This window comes from Vulpes vulpes, chromosome 7, assembly GCF_048418805.1.
Source record: "Vulpes vulpes isolate BD-2025 chromosome 7, VulVul3, whole genome shotgun sequence".
NCBI lineage: Eukaryota > Metazoa > Chordata > Mammalia > Carnivora > Canidae > Vulpes > Vulpes vulpes.
This window is the reverse complement of record NC_132786.1, coordinates 49,527,384-49,546,632: the sequence shown is the minus strand read 5'-3', so window position 1 is coordinate 49,546,632 and position 19,249 is coordinate 49,527,384. Positions and strand designations below refer to the sequence as shown.

The 19,249-nt window shown below is 41.6% G+C and overlaps 2 protein-coding genes across 4 annotated transcripts in view; one reads left to right on the top strand and one right to left on the bottom strand.

Moving 5' to 3' along the window:
- Positions 1-16,047, bottom strand: part of LRP2BP (LRP2 binding protein) — a 38,239-nt gene extending 22,192 nt beyond the window's left edge. The window contains exons 1-4 of one of the 3 annotated variants that reach the window (XM_072763714.1): positions 15,949-16,047; positions 5,079-5,205; positions 4,079-4,191; positions 1,086-1,199 (exon numbers count right to left, since the gene is read on the bottom strand). In XM_072763714.1, coding sequence (XP_072619815.1) covers positions 1,086-1,199; positions 4,079-4,191; positions 5,079-5,184 — 333 coding nt within the window. In that variant the 5' untranslated portion in view covers positions 5,185-5,205; positions 15,949-16,047. Of the gene's footprint in view, positions 1-1,085; positions 1,200-4,078; positions 4,192-5,078; positions 5,206-5,635; positions 5,824-6,482; positions 6,917-15,948 lie in introns of those variants that run through there. The other 2 variants (XM_026018240.2, XM_072763715.1) reach the window with 2 other exon arrangements.
- Positions 15,841-19,238, top strand: ANKRD37 (ankyrin repeat domain 37). Its single transcript, XM_026018252.2, has 5 exons — positions 15,841-16,048; positions 16,243-16,395; positions 17,896-17,987; positions 18,541-18,744; positions 18,984-19,238. Coding segments are annotated over exons 1-5 (477 nt in total). The 5' UTR covers positions 15,841-16,021; the 3' UTR covers positions 18,985-19,238.
- Positions 19,239-19,249: the final 11 nt, after the last annotated feature.

Sequence of the window (19,249 nt, the reverse complement as noted above, 5' to 3'; positions counted from 1 at the left end):
TATTGATTAAAGTTCTGAGGCTATGTCTGGATTCAGCTAGAAAGGGGGCTCTGATCAATTACCCAGGATGGCCATGGCCAGGGGTGTAGGGAAATGGCAGATGTATCTCTAACTTAGGTTCATTTATCCTCATTTTACAAATGAGGAAACTACAGACCAGAAATAATTTCCCAAAGATCATACTTCTTGTAAGTAGTGAAGAGAGGATTTGAAAGCATATAATTTTTCACAAATTTTTAATAGACCATTATGGAGAGAAGAGCTTTGCTAGTGAACAGAGAAACAAACTTCTGAATATCTTTGAAAATTTTTAAAGTAAATTCCTAATTTTTATGATAGTGTATGAAATTTCCCTGTAAAATGAGACCAAAAAGAAAAACTAAAAAATAAAGAAGAGAGAAAACTGTAATACTGCTCTCCAAAACCTCATAGCTTAGTTTATTCTTTTCTTTAACTTTAAACATGCACAAGCAAATGAAGCCTAGAAATATTATTGATACATATTAATTATGTAGGTATTAAAATGATAATAGATTCTATTTATTGACAAGGAGAAAGATATTCAAAATTGTTAGGTGAAAAGGGATATTTAAAAACATGTATGGTATCGTCGTCCTACATTGAAAAAATGTACACACACTCAATATATGTATATAGTGAAGACAAATGACCAGAAAGATGTACAATATATAAAATTATATATATATATATATATAATTTTTTGCCTGGTGTGATACATTGAAGGATATACTGTAGAATAATAACCAGATTCACATTTGATAGTAGAATTTGGTGATCCTATTTTTGCTCATTTTCTAACTTTTCTCCAGGTAGTTTTGGAATAACTTTTAAAAATAAAGGAAAATGTTTTAAAATATAAGTGTTATTGACAGAGGTAGTGAGGAAGGGGCAAAAAGAAATTTTGTTTTTTCACATAAATGTAAAAGTGAATACTGCTATCCTTGAAATGCTAAAAGGGCAGATATTAAAATTAAGCACAGAAATATATTATTAAAATATAAATAATTATATCAAATAATCCACTAACAATGAAATCTTAAACATTGAACGAAACAGCAACTTACAGCATCTATAGGTGTCCCCAGCCCATCGTAATACATTACTCCTAGCTGGTAAGTTGCTTGATGGTCTTTTTCCTTGATTTCTTCAAACTGTTCTAATGCTTCTTCATACCATCCCTAGAAGCTCAGGAAATATTGAGTTATTTTTACTATTACCTTAAAGTAATCCCAAATATTTAACTCCCACCCAAATCTAGCTAAAAGAACCAAATATAACAAAAGACAGCAACTAATTTATGGAATTTGCAAGTATGGCATCGACACCAGTAAACATGCTATAAAATCAATTAAAGAGACCTGGATATGGCACCTGGGGGAAGTGCCCAGGAAAAATTGGGGCAAGACTCTCTTTTGCTTATACTGGTACTTTTGGATATTGCCAAACTTCTCTCAAAATGGCAGCGAGCCCTCTGCTCAATCTGTCTTGCCATGTCCCCCACCACTCCTGGAGTTTAAGAAACTTCAGAGCTGGGACCAGAGAGTCAAGGGAAAATGTGAACATCAGGATATATCCACTATTATTAGATATCCACTATTACTATGGCTCATGTCCTCCAGTACTGCAGTTCTCCAGTTAGGGAGAAGACATGGAAAAACAAATGTGATTCTCTAAAATTATCATTCTCCCATACTTCCTATAGAAACCTACATGTTTTAAGATTCTTTGGCAGTTATCTGATACTGAGGTGTGAGGAACTAATAGGGCTTATATCGTAATCCACCAAGGAAAATGCCTTACACTAAAGAATGAATCATGTGTAATTGTGGAAAGAAAGTGTGTTACTGAATTAGATGGCTATTACTTAGGTAGAGAAGACCAGAGAAAGACAACTTCTGGAAGATACAAAAACAACTGAATTCCTTTTTTCATAAACTATAATTAGTCAACAAATTAATAAAAGTAATAAAAACTGTATTAAAATACTAACAAATACTAATTTTAAAGAACACATTATAATGAGTTAATGACCTAGTTGTTAAGACTCTTTCTCCTTTCTCCAATGTTTGGCTTAGATGGGAGAGAGCTGGAAAAGTGAGAATACTCAATAGGAAGGAAAAGAAAGGAGGCCGTGTTAGTTTTTTATGATTTTCAATGCCATCTACATGCTGGAAAATCTCAAATATATACTTTGAATCCAGACTTCTCCTTTGAGATTTAGACTCTTAACATGTAAGTTTCTACTTTGAAACCTGTCTATGTGGATACTAATGGACGTCAGAAACACAGTGTATATAAAACCTGAACCCTTGATCGCCCTCTCAAAATTCACCCTCCTCACTTCTGTATTTTTCGGTCAATGATGATATTTATTTGTGTCTCCAAAATAAATCCAGGACCTAGCTTCCACTGCTGCCACTCTGGTCAAGACCACTATCCTCTGTTGCCGGGAGTAGTATAATTTCCCCCTAAACTGGTTCCATGCTTGACTTCTAATCTGTTCTCATTAACAGATTCAAAACACTCCAATGTCTTCTGACTACAATTTACACGAAGCTCATCTAGAGTCATACTTTGCCTTGCTGATTACCACGTTGGTCTCAATTCCCAGAGCTCACAGAGCCCCCTCTCATCCCTGAAACAAAACACTGCATTTTCTCACCTCCACCTGGAATGCACTTCCACTTGGCTATTTGCGCTGCTCATTTCCTTTTCTTCAAATTAGTGTCAACCACAGTGTCTTTCCACCCTATTTCTAAATTATTCTCTATCATGGTACCCAGTTAACTGCTCTTATAGTACTCCTCCTTATTTCTTCACCTATTTTCTTCCCCTGGTAGACTGTAAGTTTTATGAAATGGGGACCATTCTGGTTCCCTTGTCACCATATGGTCTTAGTTCAGCATAATAATAGTAAACACCTATAAAGCACTTATTCTGTTAGTAAATACTTTTACAATGAATACAATCTTCACAATAGTTCTAGGAAATGCACATTATTACCCCCCTTTTACAGATGAAAAAAACTGAGACTCCATGAGGTTAAGTATTTGTGCCCAAGGCTACACAGTTTACAAGTAGTAGGAATCATACCCTAATGATACCCAAAGCTAAGATATCTTGCTCTTAACCTATGCTATCCTCATGGTTGACAGGTGCATGATGAGTCCTCAACAAATATTTGTTGCCAGAAGGAATGATGGAGCCATCAGATTTAAGAGTAAGTAGGATATAGGTTAAAAGCTGCCCAAATATTCAGTGAGTGGTCAGGGATTGGGGACACCTGGTGGTCCATTTCACATCACCCCGCAGGGGTCAATGAAGGACTGATGTTATATTATGGAAATTTAAGTGATGGTTTTGCACAGTTCCTCCTACATCTGCTCCTTAGGATGCTTCAGCATAATGTGGAGAAAGAAGGCACTTCCCTCCTACCTCTAGAAAGGAACCTATAAAGCCTCTAAGTACTAGATAAGAAACAGGGTCTTTAGTTATTCATATGAAAAGATTTTGTAAATGATGTTAATTAGTTGGGGCAAAAGTAAAAATTATATTTTTAATTTTTAGTATGAGAATGGATTTTATACTAGAATGACTCCTATAAATGACTTGCATTAGAATGGCTTTTATGGAGGAAGGTCAAATATCTCCTTAACGGTGTACTTAAAGCCACAACCATAACCTATGGTATTTGCCAGAAATCCCTCTGCATAACAACCTAAGGAGCTCTATGGGAAATTTTGCTATGAGGATCCAACAATAGCATTATATGAAATGAAAACAGGAAAAAATAAAATAAAAACAGATAAGGAGGCAAACCATAAGAGACTCTTAACTCTAGGGAACAAACTGAGGGTGGCTATAGGGGAGAGGGGTGGGGGGATGGGGTAATTGGGTGATGGGCATTAAGGAGGGTACATGATGGAGTGAGCACTGGGTGTTATACACAACTGATGAATCACTAAATTCTGCCCCTGAAACGAATAATACAGTAGTTAACAATGTTAACTAAACTGAATTTAAATACATTTTTAAAAAAGAAAACAGGAAATGATACCTCTTCAAAATATAGTTGGCCTCGGAGGAAATATGCCAGAGCATCCCCTCTTCTTATTCTTTCCTTCAAGAGCTGCAATGCCTTATCCACCAAATTTGCATGGCTGTAATGATCTGGTTTTTAAAAGGTAAAGAATTCCATCTTTATCCATACGAAATGAATTTCCTCTCTTGAAGTCATGAATTATATAGAACTCATCTGGCACTGTTTATACTAGTTTTTTTTTTTTTAAGAGTTATTTATTTACTCATGAGAGACACACAGAGAGAGGCAGAGACACAGGCAGAGGGAGAAGCAGGCTCCATGCAGGGAGCCCGATGCAGGACTTGATTCCAGATTCCAGGATCACAACCTGAGCTGAAGGCAGGTGCCCAACTGCTGAGCCACCCAGGTGACCCATTTATACTAGTTTCCTTCCTAGTTCTCATTCATAAAACTGGCCTCCTTAGCTCAAGGGAAAAACATCACAGCACCTAACCCCGTGCCTTGTAAAATCAAGTATGTGTTGATCGGTTTCCAAACTAACCCAATTTACTACTAGGCAGGAGCTCTAGCAATGCTGTGTGTAGTTCTTTAGGCAAAGCTACCTGTGGATGAGTGAAATTCTTAATTTGAGCTTTAATTTGAACTACTCTAACCAAATGAGCTAGTAACCATCCTCAATTTAATATTAGTAGATCTACAGAAACAAAATGGCAGCTTTCAATGACAATTGGAAGTATGGCAATGTTTTCTTTAATAAAAGTGACATCTGGCTTTTCTTTTCCAGAAGGGTGTCCTAAAATCCTAAGAGTAAAACCAGGATTAGAATCTAATTATGAGACTTCTCCACTGATGATTTGGTACCAGATAAGCAGCAATTTCTCAGATTCTTACAGGAAAGCTAAAAAGAACAGTAAAATTAACCACTTCCTTGACAGCAGTGAGACTCCTATGTCTTGTCTTTTTTGCTCTGGTGTACAGAATGGACTTTTAGTGAGAATATTATCAGAATTTGTACCCGTCTTTTCCTTCCTCCATTGGAAGAATTTTGGGTTCTTAGCTCCGTATTGGGATAGAGAGGTATAAAAGGGGTTCTTGGGCAACTTTTCACTGGTCAACTTCATCCTGTTTCCACAATGTGTATCCTGTAAACAAGAATAAAAAACAAGATGGTAAAAATATTTTCATCCAGAAAAGTGCAAAAGGACTCCACTCTCATTTGGCATTCATTATAAAAAGCAACCTCCCCGCATTCGCCTAGGGATAGGGCAGCAAACTACCAGCCCTGGGAGGTGCATATTCTTTCTGGGAAACCAGAGCCTTCCATAGGTACAAGAGGCACAACCATCCTCCATGTCTGTTTCCACGGCGAGGGATTCATGATGAGAGCCCTTTGCAAGTCCTCTCTGGCTGAGAGTTCACAACTGCAGTGCCTTGTGTCACCCACCATGCCTGCCACTAGTAGGAACTGGTGACACTGTCCATAGATAAGAGTTCTGGTGCCCTGGTACTTTGCCTTGCAACTCAAGCTCATGACACTTACTCATTTCAAATTAAAGCATTCGTCTATTTTACCTGGGAATACACTTTATTTTAGCTGTGTTGTTCAGTTTTATCTTCCCATCTGTATTGGATTGCCATGTTAGAAGATGGATCACAGTGGAATGGAAAATCAAAGCCTTCATATAAAATGTAGAGGCCACCTCATTTGGGATGAAGGAGTCCAGGCTGGCCCAGGCTGAGGGTAGTGAGACAGCAAATTCAGTTGTTGCTATGCTTTTTTGTTTATTCCTCGGCATTCTACTGTTACAGCGACTTTAACCAATCAGGAACAAGCTTCCAGTAAAGATTCCTGATTGGTGGTGAGCAGAACAACTCAGGAGACCTTTAGTGTGATTGGAAAGCTGCATTTATACTATTATGTCAAACTATTTTGGACAATAGATTGCTTCCTTAATTAGAATGAAGTGCAGAAAAGGGAGATAATTCAGTATATTAGGGAAAAGAAACCCACTGCAATATCTTTGTCATTTTGGAAGAGGTATTTAATTTTTTAAAAAGTCAATTTCTTGAATTGTAGTGTGGACTGACTATAAGTAATTTGAACTAGAGGATTTCCAAATGTCTGTTGCTAGATATATAAAATTTTTTGATTATGTGATTCCAAAAAACTTTTGTTTATGTTAGGGTAAAAGTCTCCAATGAGCTTTGAGGTGAAGCAATAATAGGTAAATCATTTAGACAAAACCCAATTCAGATAGGATGATATAGATAGCATTGTCAATTTACTGAGAAACTGGTTATAGAAGTTTTTATTTTACTGAAGACATTAACCTGTGTGCTATCATATCCAAGAGGGCTAAGAAAAAACTTGGCATATTCAGGAACAGCATCGGAAATGAAGCAAGTCAAAACACAATACCTCCTTTGAACTCATGTTACTCTCTGTGGTTACAATGCTGCACCTAGTTTTTGTTGTAGCTTGAAAGAAGCATTGGAGAGGGTCTAGAAAACATAAGCAAAGATTGATTGAGCTCTTAAATGCCAGGTATTGTTCTTTGTTCTAAGTGCTCAGGCAGTAGCTCCTCCAAAACTTTATGAAGTAGGAGCTATTATAAGGCCCCTTTAACATATGGGGACACTGAGGGGGTTAAGTAACTTGCCTCAGGTTATAGCGCTAGGATGTGGGACAACTGGGACATCCCAGCACCTCTGCACCTCATCATTATTCTATACTGTTCTCCAAAAATTGAGACTAATATGATTAGCAGGACTTCTGTTAGAGAATAAACCAAAATTTAGTACTTTTTAATTTTAGAAAATGAGATATAATAAGAATTTAGAAAGGAAAGTATGAATTTATTTCTGTCAGATCTTGGGATTAGATATAAAATTATCATTCGAAATGACAACTTGCATAATATACTGGAAATTTAGAAAATTCTCTAATAAAAATTATAGACATTAACTGATGATACAGAACCTGAAAGGAATCCACAATTTTAAAGGGAACTGTGGGTGTAGTGGACGCTGATGGTGCCCTTCCCAGATCCTCTGTATTAGTTAGCACCCAATTTCCAGCTGCTTTGTTAATTAAAAATGCCTCACAGCTGTTCCTTCTTGCCTGGTCCCCCTGCCAAACATGAGTCCCCTGACCCCTGACTCACTCCCTCCTTCTTAGAGGCAGGTCACTGGCATGAGGGCTTGGAAGGCCAGTTCCTATTGAGTGACACAATTTGCCATGAGTCTTGAACATTCTGGCCCATCCTTGCTGGGTACCTCATGAACACAGGCCATGAATGCTTTTTACATGGGCCGTTTCTCAAGGTTGTTTGCAATGAGTTAACCTTTAGGGCTGGGGTAATATCTCCCCATAGATAAAGAATAGGCTTGCTTTTATAAGAAAGGGCTGAATCCTTCCCCCTCTCCCAATTTGTAGTTCTGCTGTCTTGCTGTCTTATAATGCAGCCTACTGAATAAACAGGCATCCATCATGGGCCCTTTGTATGACCTCTGTGGGAAGTAGGGGTTAGCAGCGAACCAGCGTCAGCATCATGCTGACACTCTAGCTATTGCTCTTGCTGTGGGTGATAAGGTCATTGCTCTCTGACCCAAGAGTTTTGTGTGTTAAGCCAACATCCATGAAACAGGCAGGCTTGTCAGTTGTAAGTGGGGTAAATCCTCAGACCCTGCACAGTCCTTGTTACCCCTTTGCCTCAAGGTGAGATGAACTCAGATATGTTCTCCGTGAGGTCAGAATGAGGCCAGTTGCCATCTGAGCCCACATTCCTACTTAGCATTACCTCCTTGCTAGATTGTTCCTTTTTCATTTCCCTTCTCCGGAGAGTACCCCCCTCCCCGGCACATCACCTGAATAAAAATCCCTGGCTCAGACGATGCTTCTAGGAAACCCGACCCTATACAACAGAGATGTACAGAGGAAGAGGTATTTTATTCCTATTTTTCTAAAGTTCTCATAATAAAGGATAACTTCCTTTCTAATGAATGTTAGACACAGTGTACTGTGGATAGTATGTACAGTTACAGTGTGTGAGCTTTTTGATAAAATAATGCGTCATTGGTGAGAGGACTAAAATTAACCTAAGGATGAATAATAGCCTTATTGAAAATGCTGGATGACGGGAGGAGAGCCTCCGTCCTATGACGGGAGGCTTTGACAGTAGGGGAAGTCTACAGAGACTGGAGATGTGAGTTACAGCCACTTCTCTAACAGCGAGCCAAGTCATGCCAGACAGAACTGCAGGCCAGAGCTGCCTTCTGAGGACAAGATGAAGCTCAACGACCATTTCTTTAACAGTCAGGAGAGCTGGAACTCCTCCACGGTTATGCCCTGGCAGGGATTTGAATCAAAGTGGAAATAAAAAGAAATGATAAACGTGAAAAACCAAGGAAAAGAGGCAAGTGTCTATAACAGACTAGATTGTAGTACTACAAGTGAGAAATCATTAAGTAGGGCTAATTATAGTGCCAAAAGACTTAATTTTTAAAAATTTAAAACCTAAAAAATTGAATAGATACAAAATAACTTTTGGATATATGTGTAAAGAATGAAGAAAAACAATACAATTAACATCCATTGCCTGCCATTTAATATTTAAAAATTACATTTCCTTTAAATCTCCTGTAGGCTCATTTTAGACTTCATTCTTCCTCCCACCTTCCACCTGCCTTACCCCAAAACACTCCCTATTCTCCCTTTAAGCTCCTTTTTCATGTTTCTTAGCTATTCATGTTTTTCTCTTCTGTTAAGTATCTGCCTTTGTGTTGTCTTGTGGAGTTGTAGTCGTCCTATGTCAGGCATGTCTCTTATAAATAGGATATATTTAGATTTGTTGATTCTTTTTTATACCCAGGCTGATAATTTTTTATTTTTACTGGTACATTTAGTTCTTTTACATTTATTTTAATAACTATTGAACTGGAATCATTTTGTACTTTCAATCCATCTGCTTTATTCATGCTTCTTTTCCCTTTTATTGCCTGCTGTTGGGTTTATTGAAGTGACTAGGTATTTATTTTGCTTTGGGAATGTTGTACTTCCTGAGTCTTGGGTTGGTGTCTTTTAATAATTCTAAAAAATTCTCAGACATAATGTATTTGTGTTAGTTTCAGTTTCCTAAAGCTGTTTTACAAAGTGCCACAAACTTTGGGGCTCAACAAAAATTTATTCTTCCATAGTTCTGGAGACCAGTCCAGGAGGAATGTGTTGTCAGGGAAATGGTCCCTTTGGTTGTAGGGAAGAAACCATCCCAAATTTCTTTTCTAGCTTCTGGTGCTTGCTGGCACTCTTTGGGGATCCTAGGCTTGTAAGCTGTGTCACTCCAATCTCTGCCTCTTTTTAAAAAGATATTCATTTGAAAGAGAGAGCATGTGCAAGAGAGTGAGTGAGCACAGGAGCAGAGAAAGAGGGAGAAGGAGAAGCAGGGCTTGATCCCAGGACTCCAGGATCATAACCTGAGCCAAAGGCAGATGCTTAACTGACTGAGCCACCCAAGCACTCCTCTGCCTCTGTCTTCACATGGCCTTCTCTATGTTTCTCTTCTGTTCCTGTGTGTCCTCCTATAAAGACACCAGCCACTGGATTTGGGGCCCACCCTAATCCAATATGACCTCAACTTCACTTGATTTTTCCATAAAGATCTTATTTTCAATATTTTAATGAGCTCTGGGTAATCTGAAGATTACCTTCACAGCAATCAGGTTTTAAGACTTTGAATATATCTTTTTAGAGAACACAGTTCAACCCATTATATTCTTCAAATATGGCTTCTGCCCCATTCTCTCTTCTCTTTTTGGCATTCCAGAAATTAGACCTTCCTCCCATGTATCTTATTCTGTTTTTCACATTTTCCATCTGGTTTATTTCTTTTTGCCACATTCTAAGTAATCTCTTCACTCTCTTCCATTTTATTAATCCTTTCTTTAGCCACAACAAGTTTGCTGTTAATATTTAAAACTTTAATATTAAAATTTAAAAACTTTTTATTGAGGTGTAATATATAGAAATGTATATGTAAGTTTACAGTTTGATGTTTTTCACTCAGATCAAGAAAGAGAAAATTAGCAGCACCCCAGAAGCTTCTCTAGCACTCCCTTGTAGTTACTACATAAACATAAATGTAAATACAAATATTCCGTAGGTGATTTTTGCATGCTTTGCACACCATGGAAATGGTAATTTTAGTAGTTGTTAGGCAGAGGATGCCTATGTGACCAGCTTCCAATAAAAACATTGGGTCCTGAGTCTGTAATGGGCTTCCTTACGCAGGAATATTGCACATATGATCCTGCGTTATTTACTGCTGGAGAAAGGAGCACACTTATTTAAATTCTTTTAAAATGGAGGTACAACACTGAAGTTCCTGTCATACTAGATAAACAGTGTTACTGGTACCCATGAAAACAGATTTAAATAAGTGTCCTGGGCAAAAATGCAAATTCATTACTGTTCATTACTGTTGTGTAAGAGTCATTAAAAGAATAGTGTTCGTATATTAACTGGAAGCATAATCTGTACAAATGGAAATTTAGAAAAGAGTTTTATAAATACTACTGAGATCTCAAGAGGCAATACTGAACCAGGCAGTGGACTTATGTTCTTTTTTTCCTTTATTACCCTTCCAGTTAGGTCTATTTGCTTATTTAAAACTAAAGTGCTTTTTTTCCATGCCCTTTCTTTTCATGCCCTGAAATGAGGGGGGAAAAATGTGGGAAAAGACAGGATGTCTTTTACTACCAGATAAGCACTGGGTGGGAGAGCCTAGTAGCTTTTTAATTTTTCTCCAATTTACCATGCCTTCTGTGAGCAAATAAACCAGTCCAGGAGAGATTGATTTGTTAAAAATCTTGGTAATTACCTGGGATTCACATGCCTCACCTGTCTTGTTCCCACTGTGTGGAAACCTTTTTTGGCCAGTTAGGTCTACCAGGGCCTTTCCTGAGGGGATTCACTCAACATCAAAAGGTAAATGAGGGGCCTGTTTTAATGAGCTCTGGGTGTTGTATGTAAGTGATGAATCACTAAATATTAAACTACATGTTAACTAACTAGAATTTAAATAAAAATTTGAAAAAATAGAATGCATTCTATTCAGCCACTCTCTTTATATTCCTTAAATGAAAGAGTTTGGCTAATTAAATAAGAATCTATGTAGAAATTAATAAAGAGTATACAATCATGCCATATACATTTTATCTTAGAACATGTAATGATTAGTAAGAACTTACCAATCTTTTTATCTAGGGTCAGAAGCTATTTCCTCAAAAAGAGATTGAGGTTGAATGTGGGAATTTAGAGTTGTCTTTCATAAACTATAGGCATATGAACTCCATTTTGTTTCTTTCAAATGAAGTAGGAGTTTAAAAATGCCCATGAACAGTTTGAATGTAGAGCTAGTTTTCATCTTTTACTGTTAATTTATCCTTATATACTTGGAAAGCATTTTTGAGACTTGATGATTTTGAAAGCACTGGGTGTTTAGTTTTCTTAGAAATTATAACTCTCACTGCTATTTTACATTGTATAATATTTAATATTATTAGATATTAAAATAATCTTTATAGGTGTGGAAGGAAAATTTAAAGTGATGTAAGGCTAAGTAACTGAGTATTCTAGAAACTGCCTGGTACGACCTCCTGGTGATCAGTGCAATCCATGGGCAGTGGGTTTTGCAGAGCAACTGAAGTATATTTATTGGTCAATCAGAACAAAAAACGAAGACGTAACTGGTTTGGAATACTTTGTGAGATTTTTTTTAAAATTTTTTAAAAAATTTTTTTATTTATTTATTGAGAGACAGAGAGAGAGAGAGAGAGAGGCAGAGACACAGGCAGTGAGAGAAGCAGGTTCCATGCAGGGAGCCCGATGTGGGACTCGATCCTGGGTCTCCAGGATCAGGCCCTGGGCTGAAGGTAGGCGCTAAACCACTGAGCTACCCAGGGATCCCACTTTGTGAGATTTTTTGTTCCTTGTTTGATTAAAACTAGTTTTACAAGGTTTTAGGTATCTTCTGTCATTACTGTATTTGGAAAGACAGTTACTTAAAATTGAAACTAAATATTTGTATGAAAACAAAAACTTAATAGCCCTGGTCTACAGAAAGAAACAGAATACACAATAGGTTAAGTTGCCATAAGTCCTTTTCCTAAAATAAACTTTGTATTTTAGAATAACTTGAGATTTGCAGAAAATTGCAAAGATAGTACAGAGAATTGCCCCACTCAATTTTCACTTGTTTTTTTGCCAAATTTTTCTTTTATTTGAATATAGTTGATCTTATGTTAGTTTCAGGTGTACCACTTAGTGATTCAACTTCAATGTTCCATTGAATGAAAGAGTTGTTTTTCTATGGATTGTAACAGTATCCTCTAAGGACTTTTTTTTTTTTTGCATTAAAGAAGCCAATCTTAGTAGCTTCAAAGCTACCAATGATGGCCAAAATTCTTTAAAATTTAGTTATAAGAATGGGGTATCTGGAGTCAAAGGGTCTGAGTTCCAGCTCCACTTCTTAATAATGGCAGTACCTTAGAGAAGTTATTGAACCTCCCTAAGCCTCAATTTCCTTTCCTGTAACATAGAGATGGAGCAGATAATAATACCTATCTATATTAATCTTGGGGCATAGCAAGTACTCAATGTCAGTTTATCAAAATAAACTGGAGACATCATTTAATATAATTTCTTATTTATAAATCTTTATTTTACATCGCTCCTCTATGTGTATCATATTCTGCATCCAGACTAGATTACACATAGTTTTCTTATTTTTTTTTTCACATAGTTCTCTTAACACTGGAAGGTATTTTATAATCCTTAGCAATACTCTTCCCTTCACCGACTACCTGGCAAACTTCTATACACACTTCAAGACTCAGTTCACATTATCTTTCATTCATTTGGTCAGTCATCATCCAACTTTTTTTTTTTAAACATTCACTCTAAATAGCATCCTCCTTCTGGAGATACATCTACCAGCAAATTAAACATAAATAGAATTAACACTGCTTAGAAGACTGCCCGTTGAATATGCATCTTAGATCATTTTCCTCTTTAGAAAATTTCCCACATGCTACATGTTCAGTAATAACTCCAGCTGCTTGCTCATAAGATAGTATTTCTTCCCCAAATGTAATACTTCTATTTTTGTGCTCCACCAGTTTTGTTGTTTTTAGAAAGCTTTTAGGCCCATTACTAAGAGTAAACCAGATACTTAGCTGAGACATAATTTTTCTGAAACATTTGAGCAACGGACAAGCAGGAAGTGATTAAAGGAGAAAAGCTTTAACAACTACTCGCAAAATTCCCTTTCCTTGTGAAACTTACATATATAACAAGAAGTCAACAGTAATTACCAGACTTAACACCTGCGGCATAGAATCTTGTTTTAAATAAATTTGTAATATGGAGGCAGATTCACTGCACCAATATCCCATTGCACATGTTAACTGCAATATATGCTTAGAATTCTAATAATTTCTCTGATAATACCTTGCATCATTTAAGAATTCCTAAAGATGAATTCTAAAATTCAATTTCATCTGTGCAAACCTGAAAATTTCATTATATGCTTTTTAAAAAACAGTGCTTACCTAACTGATACATAAAAGGGAAATTGGCCATGTGATCATGTGTTCTCACATATCTCTGACATTCTGCAAATACCATAAGTTTTTTGAATGGTTTCAACATAAAAAAAAAAAAAACACCTGAACACAAGCATGATTCTGTGTTTGAACCTAAATACACACACATACACTTATGTTCAGATATGCATACGAATAACAATGTTGAAAACTACCCCTTGTACTTGGGATGATCACTGGGTGTTATATGATGTTGGCAAATTGAAGTAAAAAAAAAAAAAATGAGTGGGAAAAATCTGAGAGGGTGACAAACCATGAGAGACTCCTAACTCTAGGAAAGGAACAAGGGGTAGTGGAAGGGGAGGTGGGCGGGGGGTGGGGGTGACTGGGTGACAGAAACTGAGGGGGGCACTTGGCGGGATGAGCACTGGGTGTTATGCTATATGTTTGCAAATCGAATGCCAATAAAAAATACACATTAAAAAATAAAATAAAAAATAGATAACTAAGAAAAAAAGAAAACTTGTTTTATGGCTTAATACGACATAATCAAGATCCTGTAAGCAAAATTAGAACTAAAGGGCCAGTCACCCAGCTTGTCCCCTAAAAGCATAATAGACACCCTCTCTTTATCAGCCCTGCTCTCAAAGGTACCAGTAGTCAGAAGTAAAGCACTGATGATGTTTAAATAAAGGTTGGAGCTTTTGTTTTTTTTCGGCGGGATTAATCTGAAAAAAGCGTTTAGGCAAGGACAGTGCAGAGGTGATGGATGCCGTGGACGCTGCGGCCTGAAGTGGTCCAGAAGGACTGGCTGGAGCAGGCCAGCCGGGAGCTCCGGGGAGCCACTGCCCCGCCCGCGCTGTGCCCTCCGCGCCCCCCGCCCCGGGACCAGCCCCTTCGGTCACAGACGCCCGCGGCCCGGTCCTCCCCCATGGGGGCTGCTGGGGCCCATAGGTCCCTTCCCAGGCGGCCGAGGGGCGCGCTTCCACCTGTCGCCAGGAGGGGACGCGGTACAACGGTCGGCTCATTTCGCCGGATTTCCCAACAGGGGCCCGGTGTCCCCGAAAGGGCCCGATTTGAAAAATCATATAGTTTTTTGGGGGAGGGCGGGGGTGGTCGGAGCAGCCGCGGGGAGTAAACCCATCACCTCCGTTCACATTAGCCAACCTCCCCGCCCCTCGCCGCCCCACCCGGCAGCCCCCGCTTTGCTCCCTCCAGGCCCAGGGCATCGGGGGCACGGGGGAGGGTGGGGGGGGCGGGGCGGTCCCGGGGTCAAGCCCATCCCCCTCCACCACGTTAGCCCCTCTCCCCTCCCCCCAGCTCCCGCTCTCCAGGCCCAGGGCGTCGGGGACACGGGGGGCGGGGCGGTCCCGGGGTCAAGCCCCTCTCCCCTCCCCCAGCTCCCCCCCCAGCCCAGGGCGTCGGGGACACGGGGGGCGGGGCGGTCCCGGGGTCAAGCCCATCCCCCTCCACTACGTTAGCCCCTCTCCCCTCCCCCAGCTCCCCCCCCAGCCCAGGGCGTCGGGGACATGGGGGGGCGGAGCGGTCCCGGGGTCAAGCCCTTCCTCCTCCACCACGTGAGCCCCTCTCCCCTCCCCCAGCTCCCCCCCCAGCCCAGGGCGTCGGGGGCACGGGGAGCGGAGCGGTCCCGGGGTCAAGCCCATCCCCCTCCACCACGTTAGCCCCTCTCCCCTCCCCCCGTCCCCCAGCTCCCCCCAGCTCCCCCCCTCCAAGCCCAGGGCGGCGGGGACAGGCGAGCGGTGGGGGGCGGGGGGGAGATTTTGAACGTGACGCCAAAGCAGCTCTTCCTTCCTCGGGAGCCGGAGAGCGGGGGGCCCGGCGCCAGCAGCACGCTCGGCGGCTTCCCAAGGCGGCGCTGGCGCGGGGCTCTGGCTTCCTGGTTACGTGCGCGCCCGCGACTCCCGCTTCTCCACAGGGACCAGAGGGCCGGGCCCGCTGCCGTGAGACGTGTCCAGCTCCGCGCGCCTCATGGCCGCCGCCGAACCCCGCCGCCCCGCGGCCTCGGCGGCGCACGCGCACGGGCGCCCCGCGGGGGTCACTCCGGGCCCCGCCCCGCGGTGGGCGGGGCTGCGCCCCCGGCCGGCCAATCAGCGGGCGGCCCTGCGCCGGCCTCCCCCGCCGGCCTCCCCCGCCGGCCGGGCGGCGACACGTGCGGGTGTTTGCGTACGTGCGGCTCCCGCGGGGGCGGGGCGGGGCGGGGCGGGGGCGGCCCGCGGCCCGGGCAATCTAAATTCCCCGGCCCCGGGCGGGCGGCGCATTCGTACCTCCCGGTCCGCGGCGACTGCCCCGCCGCTCTGCGCTGGCCCAGGGCCTCCGGTCCTCTGCGTCAGGCGGAAGATGCAGTTGCTGGACTGCAACCCGGAGGTGAGGCGCGGCCCCTTCCTTCTCGGGAGGTCCGTGTGTCTGTCTGTCGGGGGCAGTAGCGAGGGGACTGGGCGCCGAGCGCGGCCGGGTCAGGTCTCGGCTTAGATCTGGGGCGTGGGGGCGTTCGTGCAGCCGCGGGCGAGGCGGGAGCGGGACCCGGAGCGGGAGCTGGAGCTGCGGTTCTGCCCCCGCAGGTGGATGGCGTGAAGCACCTGCTGGAGGCCGGGGCCTCGGTCAACGCGCCGCCGGACCCCTGCGAGCAGGCGCCTGTCCACCTGGCCGCGGGTGGCGGCCTTGCTTGCTTTCTTCTGTGGCAGCTGCAGAGCGGCGCTGACCTCAACCAGCAGGTAACCAGGTTACGGGCCGTGGCCGCGAGCCCCCCCCTCCACGCACCGCCGCACGGACGGCTGCCGGCGCCCCAGTGCTGCTGCCCTCGTCCTCCATCAGCCCGTGGCCCAGGTGCCCAGACAAATACTCGAGCGAGACGCTTCCGTGGTGTGAGATTTTCTCGTGGCCACGTTAGGGAGGTGGAACAGGAAGCTAATGTTATGATTTGGCTCAATTTACCTAGATGTTTCAATATGCAAGCAGTGTAAAAAAATTGCATATATCTTTTTTTTTTTAAATTTATTTATTCATTCATGAAAGACACAGAGAGAGAGAGAGAGGAGAGAGAGAGAGAGAGAGAGAGAGAGAGAGAGGGAGAGAGGGGCAGTGGCAGGCGGAGACACAGGCAGGCTCCATGCCGGGAGCCTGATGTGGGACCGGATCTCAGGGCTCCGGGATCACGCCCTGGGCCAAAGGCAGGCGCCAAACCGCTGAGCCACCCTGGGATCCCCCATCTTCCGTTTTCTTCTCAGACCTGCCTGGTATGTATGTTGCATTTACAGCCTGTTTCAGCTCGGTCTGGCCACATTGGTTTGGCCACATTTCAGGTGCGCGTTAGGCATCGGCGGCTCCTGGCTGCCACACTGCACAGCGCACACAGGTCTACAGTTTATTTCAAAGGGAGCAGTTGCTACATGACTAGGTTAAAAGGGTCAGTACAGTAATTACTTAAATAACGGTTGTGAGGCAAACTCATAACCATGAGAGCTTTCTGCAGAACTCTACGATCTTATATTGAATTTAAAGTAGAGTGAATTTACTTACTTTTATTTTTTTAAAGATTTTATTTAGGGGATCCCCGGGTGGCGCAGCGGTTTGGCGCCTGCCTTTGGCCCAGGGCGCGATCCTGGAGACCCGGGAGTCCCACGTCGGGCTCCCGGTGCATGGAGCTTGCTTCTCCCTCTGCCTGTGTCTCTGCCTCTCTATCTCTCTGTGACTATCATAAATAAATAAAAATTAAAAAAAAAAGATTTTCTTTAATTATTCATGAGACACACACACACAGAGGCAGACACTTAGGCAGAGGGAGAAGCAGGCTCCCTGCCGGGAGCCCCATGTGGGACTCCATCCCAGGACCCCAGGATCACGCCCTGAGCCGAAGGCAGACGCTCAGCCATTGAGCCACCCAGGCGACCCGTAAAGTAGGGTGAATTTGAATTGTAAACTGTTAAAAAAAACTTAAAAAAAAATTGTAAACTGTTTTACCTTTGTAAAACTCTACTTCACTTTTATTCACTTAAATTTTAATGTATGGAGCTGTGGCTGCATGTGTTTTTATTTATGGAAATTTTGCATTTGACAGAACACAAAGTGGACTTTATTAAAAAAATTGTTTGAAGTAAAAACTTCAGTACAATGTAGTTCTCACTGGCTTACTTAAACAGTCATTAGACTTCCCCTGCCACCTTCCACAGAAATTGTTTTGGGGAGAGGCTAGAATGTACTGTCTTATCTTTAAGGATGTTTTTGGAGAAGCACCACTACACAAGGCAGCAAAAGTTGGAAGTCTGGAATGCCTTAGCCTGCTTGTAGCCAGTGATGCCCAAATTGAGTAAGTATAAAATCAGTGGTTTCAAATTTCACATTTTATTGGATTAAGCTAATCAGACTCCTGAAGCATAATTATGTACTTTTAAAAAAAAATGATGCTTGCCTAATTGACCGTTTAGTTATTTAAATGTTAACTTAGGCTGTTAACAATACCTAATACTATTAAATTTTAGTAAAAAATGGATCCTTAGCAATTGGAGGTGGAGTTCTTTTCATCTGTTTTGACAGTATTACGTCTTAGGTTTGGTTTGGGATAATCCCTTCTATAAAAGTTCATATTGATTTCCTTTGAGTATTACTTATTAGATTGAGCACAGAACACACTTTTATCCATTCAGAAATGGAATGTTCACTGTGCTGAACTCTCTGCTAGCCACTGAGCATGCAATAGGAGGGGATATTGGAATTTCTTGGATTCCTTTACTACTTGTATTCTGAAACCAACATTTGTATGAGTCCAAAGCTCTTTTGTAGAGAGAGATTATTTTTTTTTTTAAAAAAAAAGGCTAACAATTGTCAATTTTTATGTAACTCAATTTTTGTTTTAAATTCAGTTTATGTAATAAGAATGGGCAAACAGCTGAAGATCTTGCGTGGGCATGTGGATTTCTAGAATGTGCCAAGTTTCTTACAACAATTAAATGTATGCAGACTATAAAATCGAGTGACCGATCCGATAGAGATCACTGTGTTCCAGTGCTTAGACAGAAACGAAGTTTTGGAAGTGCAGAAAATACAACTGGAAAAAGGAAATGTTGGTACGTAACTCAGTTGTTTTCTTCCTCCCTCGGGGATTGCTTATTCAGCACAATTAGTTTTTTTCATTTAGATATTGGCACTCTTATTTCAGTGTATCTTTTTATTTTCATGAACACATTTTAATACTGGTTGTAGTAACTACTGCTGATTCTAGAAACAGGAAATCATCCTGCATGATGGAAGGATGGGGAGAAAGCCTTTTTAAAAAAGTTTTTAATGTCACTATGTTTTATCACAGATTCATGTTGGTTCTGAAAAGGTCTGAAGAAAGGCTTTACTCCGTGCAGATCTACTGCTCAGCTCTAAGCTATGGCTTTTGGCTCACCAGGCGTATCTCCCAACTCCTTCTAAGAAGGAGGAAAACTTTCTTCTAAGTGAAGATAACATTTAAGAATACATGTTTTTACATGCTTGTAATATTTTGGTTGTGTGTGCTTTTTGTCTTTTAAGTTATTAAAGAATGTCTAAAGAATAAACTTTTCTTTGTGGAGTATCTACAGCCTT